At 41.5% G+C, this 12562-nt stretch overlaps 1 protein-coding gene across 1 annotated transcript in view; it reads left to right on the top strand.

Annotated features, from left to right (window-relative positions):
- Window positions 1-12562, top strand: part of dlgap2a (discs, large (Drosophila) homolog-associated protein 2a) — a 179081-nt gene that overhangs the window by 132562 nt on the left and 33957 nt on the right. The window contains exon 6 of the mRNA XM_030044917.1: window positions 6075-6289. Coding sequence (XP_029900777.1) covers window positions 6075-6289 — 215 coding nt within the window. The remainder of the gene's footprint in view (window positions 1-6074; window positions 6290-12562) is intronic.

Raw genomic sequence — 12562 nt, 5'->3', positions numbered from 1 at the left:
AAAGCTGTGTGTAAATGTGTGAATGAAAAATGAGAGGGAAAAGCAAGGACTAGTGTGTGTGTGCGTGCCATGATATTATATCATAATATAACATATTTTGTCACTCCTCCCATGACTTCTGTGAGGGTGTAGAAGTGTGGAGGCAAACAGTTGGGTAGTTAGGAATCCATGTGTTAATTCTCCCCGCACAGTGGGAAGGAGAGAGAGAGAGAGAGAGAGAGAGAGGAAAACAGCACCTGTTCCAATGCACACCAGGTCTTCATGCAATCTTGTGGGAGGAAATGATGGGCTGGAGGCTGTTCGGCGGGATTAGCAATGATTGAGTCTTTAAGGGCTTTCTCCATCTCTCTCTCTCTCTCTCTGTCTCTCTCTCTCTCTCTCTCTCTCTCTCTCTCTCTCTCTCTCTCCACCTGCCTCTGTGTCTCTATCTTCGCTGACCACCACCCTCCCTCTTTCTCATACCTCTCTCCCTCCATCCATCTCTCCCTCTTCCTACAATCCTCCCATTCCCCTATCCCCCTTCCTCATCGTCTCTCTCTCTCCCTCTCTTTCTGTCTGTCTATCTCTCTCTCTATTTCTTTACTTAATGGCGGTGACTTATGTGGCTTGATGGGAGAGGCACTGTGTGTAAATAGAGCTGCAGAGCTAATCAATGAAATGCACTGCAGGAGCATTGGCTGAGGCCGGCTTACCCCCCCACCCACCCCCCACCTGCACCCACCCCCATCCCCCGTGGCTTCCTACAAAACTGAGGAGAATAGCGCTGTGGGTTTGGCAGAGCACTTAAAGTAAAAGCAGACACTCAAAGCTGACATCCAAACCGCTGAACAATCCTTGTAGCAGGCCATTTACACCGAAGCATTTTTTATTGTCAAAGCTGATGTGCCTGAATGAGTGTTGTTTCAATGGAGATTCAGATGAAACTACCTGTATTTCCCATGGTCATCAAGCAATGTATTCAAGTCCGTCAGTCAGGGCTGAAACACTTCACTGCTTTATATAATCTGGATGCTATCAAACTTCACCATGATATATGGCGCTTGAAAAAAGCATTTCAACCATTCATGGGCGTCCTACATTGAGCAGAATCTAATTAATAGATGATCCTGTTAATTGTTCTATTATTGTGAAAAGTTAACTTTAGCTTTGAATCTTCACACCTTAGCTGTGAATTTTCACACAGCTCCTACAGACTTGTTTTCATGTTCAGGAAGGTCTCTACATCATCGCCACACATGCACTGTGGGACTGAACAGGACTGTACTTGTTTGTTTAGGCACGACATAATCATCATAACCTGCATTAAAATACGTGGAACTTTATGTATCAGCTGCACATACACACAGAAGAATAAACGTGCCAAATGAAACTGCAAATTATTCTTCAGTTTACTGTAAAGAATGATTCAGTTTCATTTGGCACCAGACACCATAGGAGAACCTTTTGTGGTGCCAGAAAAAAACTTTCAGAGAATGGTTCTATCAGGAAGTATTTCTCTAAAGAGTTTTTTATTATGAATTTCTTTAAATAGTTTGAATGTTCCTAAAGAAGCCATAAAAAGTGTTAGCTCTTTGAGAAACCAGAAATGGTTTTGTCAAAGAAGAGAGAGGAGAGAAGGTCCATGGACATAACAGTCAATTCTCATTTCTTAAAGGGAAAATAAAGGCATCAACTGGAACCAAAAAGGCTTCCCCAGAAGTCCCACAAACACGACAGTTCTTTAAAGAACCTTTTATTTTATGGCTCCTCAAAGATTTCCCAGTGGTGCTTAAAAGACCCATCAAAAAAGTTATTTGAGGATTCAACAATGGTTCTTCAGAGAACTTAAACCAAAAAAAAGTTCTCTAAAGAACCTTTTTCAAAATAGTTTTTGATTTAGCTAAATGATTCAATGAAGAAACCTTTCTAGAAGTTTTCTTGTGCAATTAAGGAACCATCCACTAAATAAAGTGGCTCTTCAGTATTTAATGGTTCTTCATGGAGCCACACAGTCTTTTAAAGCCGTGGTTCCCAAACCACTCCTCAAGGACCCCCTGTGTTGAAGGTTTTTGTTTCAACTCTGCTCTGTCACGCCTGAGCCATTTAAGGGCTTCATGCTGATTGGTTGAAACAGATCTACCTGAACAGGACATGCATGAAGGTGGATAGGCCTTAAAGGATAAGGTGTGCAACAGATCCTTGAGGCCTGGTTTGGCAACCTCTGTGTTTTAAAGAAAAAGCATTTTTCTGCGTGTGTAATCTGTGAATCCTCTTTGCTCCATTAGCAAGATCTTCAGGTCTGGTTTGTCCGGACAAACATTCACATTTCACTTCAGTTGGGCATGTTGGGATTGTAGCCATGTGTATTTTAACGGCAGTCGATTGGCATGTTCCCAGCCTCGGCTTGAGTTAATTTATCTGCAATGACACAAACGCACACCCTGCTGCCCAGCTTGTTTTTTTTATCTACAGAGGGAGACACCCACAATCTATCCAGTTTATCAGCGAATCCAAATTAAACAAATCTCACCACAGCTTGTGCCCGTCCTCTGGCGTTCCATTCATTAATTAGACGTCTAAAAATATCAAACCCCTCCAAGACTTAATTAACCCATCGACTCCATTTGGTAGGTTCTGCATGCCTGTCTTTGAGGGGAGATGAATGACTCGTATTGTAGTGTGTGTGTGTGTGTGTGTGTGTGTGTGTGTGTGTGTGTGTGTGTGTGTTCGCACAAGCCTGTGTTTGTGTGTGTATGCATGCATGTGGGTGCATATTTTTGTAGAGGGTATCTTATCATCTTTGCCTGCATGCCTTTATCTTTTCCTGCGTGTATGTGCATATGTCTGTGTGTTTCTGCAAGGTTGTGGTATCTTGGTGTCTTGGCACTATGCTTACATGCGCCAGTATGTTTTTTTTTCCATGCTGCATTTAACAGCAGACTTATGCTGAAGTCTACTACACAGCTCTCCAGACCCAGAGGACACTACACTTGCACATCCCAGCCCCCGTCAGTGATGCACTCATATGAGTCAAAGCCTGCTTTGATCCAAAGTTCTCTCTGATTTACAAAGACTGACTCATATTAAAACCATAATTGATCAATTATTCAGGCCGTTTTGATTTGATGTGACACTCGTTAGCATAGTAGTTATGGGTGGGCGTACGCTGATGCCAGGGATTAGCGGAATTTGTGTTGCAGTGAACAACTCGTGTTTTCCACGATATATAAACAAACTGGAGCACTGAGGGATCGTTTAAATGCATTTTAAATGCACTTTACTAATAAACATGACACACCTGAAATTTCCGTGGGATTTGTTTCTGCTTCCTGCTCTTTTACTGTTAAGAAATCCAATTGCCTGCAAGTCCTCTCTACTATTGTTAACTTATCATTGTTAGAAAAAAATCTTACTTTCAGTTTTCTTTTTAAAAGCATTTCATTTGTTATTTCAACATGTGTTATTCACAATTCAAAATATGATTAGGCTAGCCTCACTGTCATGTTTGTGATATCTGCTCCGTGGCGCACTACAGCGACATTTGGATGAAGCATATCTCCTCATGACATTTGCCGAAGCCAGTCAACTCCCAGTTCATTGTGAACTTGTTATTAATCAATTACTCATTGATTGGTATACAAAGATTTTATAGCCTCTCTCAAAATAGACTAGGAATCTGTTTAATCATTTTAACTATACACTTCATCATTATTGTCTGCCTTGATAGGGATGGGAGGGAATATGGACTTTTCCCAAAGAAGAGACTACTGCATTAGTCATTGTGAGACAACCCCTCATTTATTTTCTCCACAGCATAGCAGAGAACTTCTACACATTGACTAGCTTATATTCAAACGGCATAACACAGAGTTCCTGTTAACAGATCTATATATCTATTGATCCTAAAAGCATTGTTTTGTTTTTTTTACATTTGGAAATACATGAAGACTGCTGCAGCCTATTTTGGTCCTTGTCTTGGATAAAATTCAATTTGATGGGGGCTCAGTTCAGACTTATTTACCTTTGGATCTGGTCTTTGGATTGACTCGGACTTGATTAAGCTGGTCTGAGATGGACGAGGGCTCTTGTCCAGCACTACTGTACCCCAAAGTCTGAGAATAAAGTAAGAGAAATATGGAACCACGTCGGATATAACTGTCATAAAATGAAGAGAAATATGGAACCAAGCCGGGTATAACTTAATGAAATGTAGAGTTTGGTGGGCTGGCGCTGTGCCGAGTCCGATATGGCTGCCAGGATCTTAAAGTGACAGATGGATGCAGCATCAGAGAAGGCCTCAACCTCCACATAGGATTTAATGATCACTGACAATGTCATCTTTTATGAGTGCAAATCATTGACCATAAAAATGCATGTCCAGCTGTAGCTGCTGACCGCCCCATGCTGTAAGCAGAGAGCAACATGGTAAATCACAGACGAAAATAGGAGACGCTGAAGGAGGAAAGAGAGAAAAATAGAGAGAAGCCTGTGGTTTATTGTGGCTGAGGAGGTTCTGGTTTTGAGGAAGTAGCATCTTGTTGTGTCTGTGGATGTGTGTGTGTGTGTGTGTGTGGTGTGTGCATGTATTTGTTTGTGGGAGGCTAAGACCCTGACTCAGCTGCTACTGTTGTTGTCACAGTAATTGAACTCTGTTGTACAGTTTAGCCAAAGCCAAACAAGTGAGAGAGAGAGAGAGAGAGAGAGAGAGAGAGAGAGAGAGGGAGAGTGGTATTGTGTGTAATGAGCTTGTGAACCGTCGTCATCAGTTCATTACATGAGTGGGTTAAGTTAGCACAGTGGATTTTAATAGGCTACACAACCACCGCCAGCACATCACAAAAAATCCATTAAAATCACATAACATCTTCCCGTGCTCTGTAAAGGCAAATGGAATCACAGTTTTCCTTCACACCAAGATGATAATTCTGAAAATAGGATGTACTTGCAATCACAGATGTTCTGACCGAGCGTGTTAGATCTGAGCCGTTACATGGGCCCCCGCTGAAATGGATTCCACAGGAAAATAACCTGTCTGACTAAAACAGACAAGACTGCTGTGATGCCACTTGTATCATAATAGTGCGTAAACTCAACTCTCAAATATGCACGATATATACACTAAAGAGAGTGAGTGCACTCCGTCTGAGTGGGATGATTGCCTGTTTTAACTAGCAGGAGAGACAAGGCAATGTGTAACCCGCCTGGCCTCTTGTTGCTGGCAGATGCCATCAAAACATGCAGTAACTACTGCAGGGTGAGCAAAGATAGCTCTTATTCCACTTGATCCCCCTCTGATCTCAAGCCTCCCACTGCCAATAAATGTGAGTGACAGCCCAGCTCAGTTTACAACAGCCGCTGAGTCAACATCCTCTGTAGCGTGTAACCTTGACCACACTGCAGAAAAACGGGAATACTATACGTTTGTAGGGTTGCAGGCTACAATGTGTATAGTAGTGAGTGAGTTTATACTGTGTTGCTGTTGTTAAAGCAAATAAATGATTTGGCATTTCTTGCTATAACTCATCGTAAACTGATCCTGTGTAGCTCATTTGGATCGTTCTGACACTGCAGGGTTAGGGACTCAATCCGCACTGTGAGCCACCCACGCTAAAAATATATGCAGTCATGGCACTGAAAGGCACTTTGGACAAAATTGTCCAGCAGAAAGCATATCACAGGCTTCATTTTCAAATCTGGTAATGCCTGTTTTTAGGGCTTTCATGCTTTCACTTGAGGAGTTACATCATCTTTATATGGGCTGAGCAAATTCTGTGATTCTTTGGCTTGTGAAACCTTTTCAAAACCTACGGGATAGTTTCAAAAACACACGGTCATTGGTTTAAAAAAAAAAAAAAATTCATGAGAGGTTCCTGAAAAGCAGCTGTTTTGGAGTTACAAATTATATTACGCAGCAAATTTTCTCGTGTTAGTAGGTGTTAATTTTGTTGTGACAGTTGTTTTGTGTGGACACTTGCTGATTAACTCAGACTAATGTGGCTACGTGCCAGAATCCAGCTCAAATGTCAGCTACAGGAGGATCTAGCTCTATGCCTCTAACCGGTATGTCTGACCGCAGCCCTCCCTGTGCCACCTAGGTGCCCCAGGATGAGTGGGGAGGTTACCCCGGCGGTGGGAAGGATGATGAAATCCCTTGTCGTAGGATGAGGAGCAGCAGCTACGTTAAAGCCATGGGGGACGAGGAGAGCGGGGAGTCGGACTCCAGCCCCAAGACCTCGCCGCAGAAGACGGTCCGGCCAGACGCCCTGGTCAAGGCCATCATCAGGCCCAGGGACCTGCTGGACTCCCAGAGGTAGGAATGTTTCAGAGTTTCCCCTGTATCTTTTTTTTTTTTTTTTTTTTTTTTTAGGAAGCAGTGAGTGAGGCTATTTGGTCTGTAAATCTTTTTCTGAAAACAATTGAAAAATTCCACCAGTGGGATGAGATAGTTTCACTTGTTTTTCATATATTTTTGATGCATTTATAGAAAGAAACATTTTACCTTAATGTGGCAGAAAAATGAAGATTATTCCACCAGTGTCAAAAACATGTCACTTGTTTGAAGAATATCCTTGAAACCAGAGGAAGTTTTAAGTTTCAAAAGGAATTATTGCACCCTAATGACTCACAACAAAAAATGATGAAATTAAAAGCTAAGGCGCTCAGCTTGTTGCAGTGCAACATTTGTTCTTGTTTAGAGGTTATACTATGATGAATGCACCTTTTCTCAGCTCAATAGTTGTTTATATCTTAGAAAAATTATACATTTTCTTTTTTGGATTCATATTTTTCCCACCAGTGATGGCCCCACCACTTTGCCTATGTCAAATATTTGCTAGGTGATACCGAGATTGCTTACTCACATCGGCGTCTTTCTTTGTAGCACAGGCCTCGGTGCTTCACTCGGGCATGTATCCTATTAAATAGTGAGGAAACAAAGGGCTTTTGTTTTTGTTACTCAGTGGCTGGAGAAAATGCTCATAAGAGGATTACATGATGAGACACGCTGCAGACAATGTCACAGGACTATAAACATCAGCAACTAAGTTAGCAGAGAGATAGAGGGAAGTTGCTGCGATTATAGCATTAATAAAGCCATTGGATTAGGTTGAAATTAGATCATAGAGTGAAGAGAGTGGTCAGTCCGGAGGAAAAGAGTAAACCTGCAGCAAGGCTAAAATAACAGATTGCTCAGTGACGGGCATCTTTTCCACAGGTTTACAAGGGTTGCATTACTATACATTGAATTCAACATGCATAGCCTATTGCAATTATCTACCTTTTCTTGTATGGATGTCAGCAAGGCCAATTAATTTCAACACGGTTACACAAAAAGCACTCTAATGCGGCGTTTGGGACCAGAGGTGAATTCCCTTGTCTATCCATTTGCTGTTATTGTATGTTGTATGTCCTGATAATGGTCTGTTTCATGTCTCTTGGCTGCATGTGTATTTGCCTCCCCTATCCCTCCATTATCTTGTTGCTGTACATTACATCCCGTGACCTGCAGCATTATCATATACCTTTCATTTCCAGAGCTTTTTCCTGGAACTGGTTACTAGGCAAACACCACAGACACAGGAGAATTACTATAAAGCCATCACTACCTGTCGTAGTTACTCAGAGCTTGTTGAAAAAAAAAAAAAGTCTCCATTGTTCGTTCAATTTGAATCGTTTTCCTTTTTCCCAAGTATTAATCACCCCTCAACATATGAGTGGACTTATGCAAATGTGACTTGTCTATTTTATTTCCTTCACTATTGCACTTTTAAATGTTACTGTTGCATTGCGTCAGACAAAAAAATGATTACATTGTGTATGACAGATCCATATTTTCCAAAAACATTTTTTTTTCTTTTTGTTTTTTTAAAGGGTGACATTGAAAGAAAGCAAATTCACTTTCATTCCCCTTCAAAGGGATCTGTTCCTTTGCGTTCACCGCAGAATATGAAAACAGTAATTACAGCAGGGATTCAGGAGTCCATTTTATTAATATGGCAATTTTTTTCTTTTTTTTTTTTTAAACCGCCCAGACCTGCTCTTTTGAAACCCAATCTTTTCGCCTGCCTCTGTTCTGCTGCGTCAGCCTTTTATAGTGCATTTACCAGTCAGGGCTGCAGCTCAGCGTGGAGGTCTCCATTAAAGGCCAGGAGGCCGGCTGTACTTTCTCTATTTTAGTCAGATGGAAGTATTCTTTCCTCTCATTTTCCATTCCTTTTACAGAAAACTTCCTAACTCCCGCTGTGCTTGACTGACCCCTATTTTTTAGAAGTGTGTATCCAGACAGAGGCTTTGACTAGTTCAAGTCACAGTGAAACAGCATTTTTAGATGCTCTCACTTCCTTATTTTGAAACAGGGTGTTGAGGTGAGGCTGAAAACAGAGATTTCAGAGGTGCAAACTAACCAGAGGTGAATTAGCAGGGTTCCCAGGCACCCTGGAAAACCTGGAAATGTAATAAACTGGAAATTTGGAAACTGATAAAATGTCCTGGAAATATTAGTGAGATCCTGGAAAATTAAAAAGTTCAGCTGAGATCACATATTCAAATATTTTCCTCACCTCACATTGCACATTTTTAGCTGCTGACGCCCTGTTCACACCCAGCTGTTGTTTTGTTGTTCTGCAGTGTCACATGCACATAGAAGCCCAAACAGGTCAAAACCACAAAAATCAAGACTTCTCTCAAGACGATGTTTGCACACAAGATTGCATGCACGTTGTCAACACTTACTAATGTGTTAACTTCACCACAGGTACAACAACATGTTTTACAATTTGTAAAATTGAGAATTTGGCCACTTTGTCCATTTGGAGTCATTCTAAGATGATTTTCTGTGAGTAATGGCTCACTTTTACTGGAGTCACTGAATATGTTGAACATGAGCATTATGTCATCACTGAATGTGCACTGTTTTCCAGTAATGGGATTTTGATATTAACATAACAATAATTATAATAACAACAACAATAGCAATGAGAGCCTGAGTGAATATTCTAGCATGGAAAATAAATTATCTAACAAGTTGAAAATGGCATTTCGCTCTGACCATAAAGGTGCACTCTATGCAAAACTGACCAAGGTCACCTTTTTTCATTTGGGTCTAAAGGATCTACTCTTCATTCAAACCCTCAGCAATTTTGCATAGTGCACATTGGAAGGTAAATGCAAATTTTGGGCCTTAAGCCTAGATGATGACCTTGTGTCTTACCTCAGTGTATATATACACACTGACACACACACACACACACACACACACACATATATATATATATATATATATATGTATGTATTCTGATATTGGCATCCAGTTCTGAACTCAGGACAAATACCCTTGATGATTGTTTCCGTCTCTCTCTCTCTCACTCCCTCTCTCTATCTATCTATCTCTCCCTTGTTGTCGTATCATCCGCTCTCACTCCTCCAGCCCTGCTCATTGCGATTCAACGCAGGTTGTTAAATTACTATTCTCTCACACACGGCAGCTATTTCCTGGAAACACTGAAACCGCAGCAGGCAACACCCACAGAATCCGCTAATGCACATTGCCGTTGTGAACCTGACCCTGTTTAAGACACACACACACACACACACACACACACACACACACACACAGAATTAATGATGAGCATTTCTGGCAGCGTGTTTGTGATGTCTCTCTGCAGGAAGAGATGACAGGGGAAGGAAGCAGGGCAGGAGGGATCCTCTTTGAAACCATAGGACATCACCACAGTGCTCCCACAGGCATCACCCCAAAGTAATGCATACCTAGATAATAAGCCAGATATTCATCCCAGTGGATACATAATGGGCCAGTCCAATAAGGTATATGGGTTGTGATCTGGCAGGACCATAATGGTGTCTGTTCCTTCTTCAGAGGGTGCAGTCATTTCATTTTTTTAATTGCTCATTTAGAATATGGTGGAAAATGTGAGGATGTCACAGTAAGGGTCTTCTTTTCTTTTTCATGTATTTCAAAGCTTTTCCTGACTATTCATTTGGATGGCTGTAAACGGTGAGTGATTTATGAGGATGCAACAGCGGGTAGGCCTATCAGTTGCAGTTATTGTGCTCAGAGGCCCCTCTGAATAATGACTCTCTCAGTGGTTAGACTGAGAGTCTGCTGGGCTCCGCTGAAAGGGAGATATTGACCACTATGGATCAGTCTGTGTGGCCTGCTTGTGAGTCCACTGACAGCAGCAGCAGCTTTATTGAGGCTTTGAGGAGTGGGTTTGTTGTTGCATCCATTTGAAGCAGTAGGAGGGTTCCCAAGGGTGTCATTGCTGAAGCGACCTGATTCTTTCCTGAGCCCAGTCTAAGAATGCCATCATGTGGTGTCCTTCTTTTAGATGTGAATGGACATCTATCAGTCTCAGGACTCCACTTGTTCTCTTGTGGATCTTTTGAAATGCCCTGCTTTTACCCAGCAATTTGAGATTGGTTTGGTTTTCGAATGAGGTTTAACAGCCGCAGATTTGTACTCGGCGTACTACTCAAGCGGCTCTAAATGGCACAGAGAGATAGCTGAAAATTTTAAACTTCAGCCCCCAGAAATTATATCATCCAGGGTGTCTGCGTGTCCTTAAAAAGTCTTAAAACATCTAAAATCCATTTTAGTAAATATTATGCCTTAAAAGTCATTAAATAGTCTTGAATTTGAATTTATGACGTCTTAATTTCCACACAAAGATGGTATCTAATTTAATTTATCCATCTTTTAATTTCTTTTTGTCAAAAATTGTCAAGCTCCTCGACATGAAATTCCACATTTTTGATGTTACAGATCCCTAAACCTACCGCTGAATCTAATGCATTATTAATACTGACATGCTACACCTGTTGGGAAAATGCCAGTTGCATATTACTCATTTTATACTGATTGTATTGTACTACATGCACATATGAAACCAGCTTATTCACTTTATGTCCTTAGACTTACCAAATATTATCGCATTTTGGGCTTATATTTAATAAAATTTTATTTTGAAAAGGTCTTAAAACATATTAAGTTTAACTGTCTGATACCAGACACCCTGTCTTCAAAGTAACAACACACATTACACTAATTTACACCAATCCTGCTGGTTTTAATATGGGCAAATCTATGGGGTCTAAATTAGTGAGGATGGGATTAGGACTGGAATATCAATATTACATTGATATTGTGATATACGACAAGATAATGTCTAGGATTTTGAATATTGTAATATCATGATATGGCAATAGTGTCTTTTCCTGATGTTAAAGGCTTCATTACAGGGAATTTCTTGAACTTATTAGACTGATCTGTTATGTATTTGCCTCTATCTGTTTGGTCATCAATTACTGCTTATCAGAAATCTCTTATATGTTAATATCTCACAGTAAGAAAGCACCAATAGTCATCCCTACAATATGTCACAATTTTGATATCAAGATATTTGGTTTACAGATATCATGATGTTTGATTTTGTCCATATCACCCAGCCCAAGACTGGACGCCTTTTTCTATTGTATCCCCACTCTCTGAGATGAAGGTTATATTTTTACTTGAAAATCTTGCCTTGTGCAGCTTGTGTATTATCTCTAGATGTTCCGGGGGAGGTTTTTCTTCACGGCATTATGCAGAAACTCTCACCACTTTGTTAAACCTCTAATCAGTAGCATGTATGTTTTCAGTTCACATATTTGACACCATAGTGCTATTGTCCTGATCTATTACTCTCGTGAGTATCTAAGCCTAAACAGCGTCACTGATGCGAGCGCCACCTGAGATGAGAGTTGCAGTAGTATCATGGTTCACTGGGCTTGTTGGGATGGAATTAGATTGGATTCGAGGCAGAGGCACGGCGTAGGCTGGATATCTTCCCCGCTCGCAGCGGTTTGATGTCCCACGGGGGTGTTCGGTCGGGCCATACACAAATTTGACAGCAGCGGCTCCCTGAAGCAAACGATGTTAAAGTGAGGACAGGCCGTCAGTTTGTGTCACCTCCCTCTGTCTTTCCCTCTCTCAGGCTCCCTCCGTCTCTCGTGGTTGACAGGGTCATCTCTTTCTTCTTCTCCTCACCAATAAAGAATACATCACCGTCACCGGCCCGCTCAGCTGGAACACCCCGTTCACAAAGAGCAGGAGTTAGACGCTGATGATCGTTTTAATTAATAATCATTTACACCCTAACCCCCTCCCCCTCCCCTGTATTAAAACTCCACCCCGCGGTCTCCTACGTCCCGTATGCTGTGGAGCCGATGATAGATTAAATGTGAATCGGCTTTCTCGTGCAAAAGCAGGGCCTGCCAAAGATGTTTAAAGGGAGAATTAATGATGATGGGAACAGACTAGCATGTGGCGAATTCAAACGTTGCCCATTAGCAAGATGTGTCAGTGAGTCAATCAGCGGTGATTTGTGGCATCAGATAGCGAGTGTTATCGCGGGTTGCATTCACACACGCGCACGCAAACACACACGATAGCAACGGCAACTATCATCCATCTCTGGCAACCTAAGTTCTCGAATAATGACTGTGACGTCTCATTAGGGTATGGCCCGGGATCCAACCGCCGCAAGCCAATCAATCCCAGACATTTTGGGCAGTTTCTAAAATTAGG

Source organism: Myripristis murdjan, chromosome 22 (assembly GCF_902150065.1).
Source record: "Myripristis murdjan chromosome 22, fMyrMur1.1, whole genome shotgun sequence".
Classification (NCBI taxonomy): Eukaryota; Metazoa; Chordata; class Actinopteri; order Holocentriformes; family Holocentridae; genus Myripristis; species Myripristis murdjan.
The sequence above is the reverse complement of the archived record's forward strand: the minus strand, read 5'-3'. Positions and strand labels throughout refer to the sequence as shown.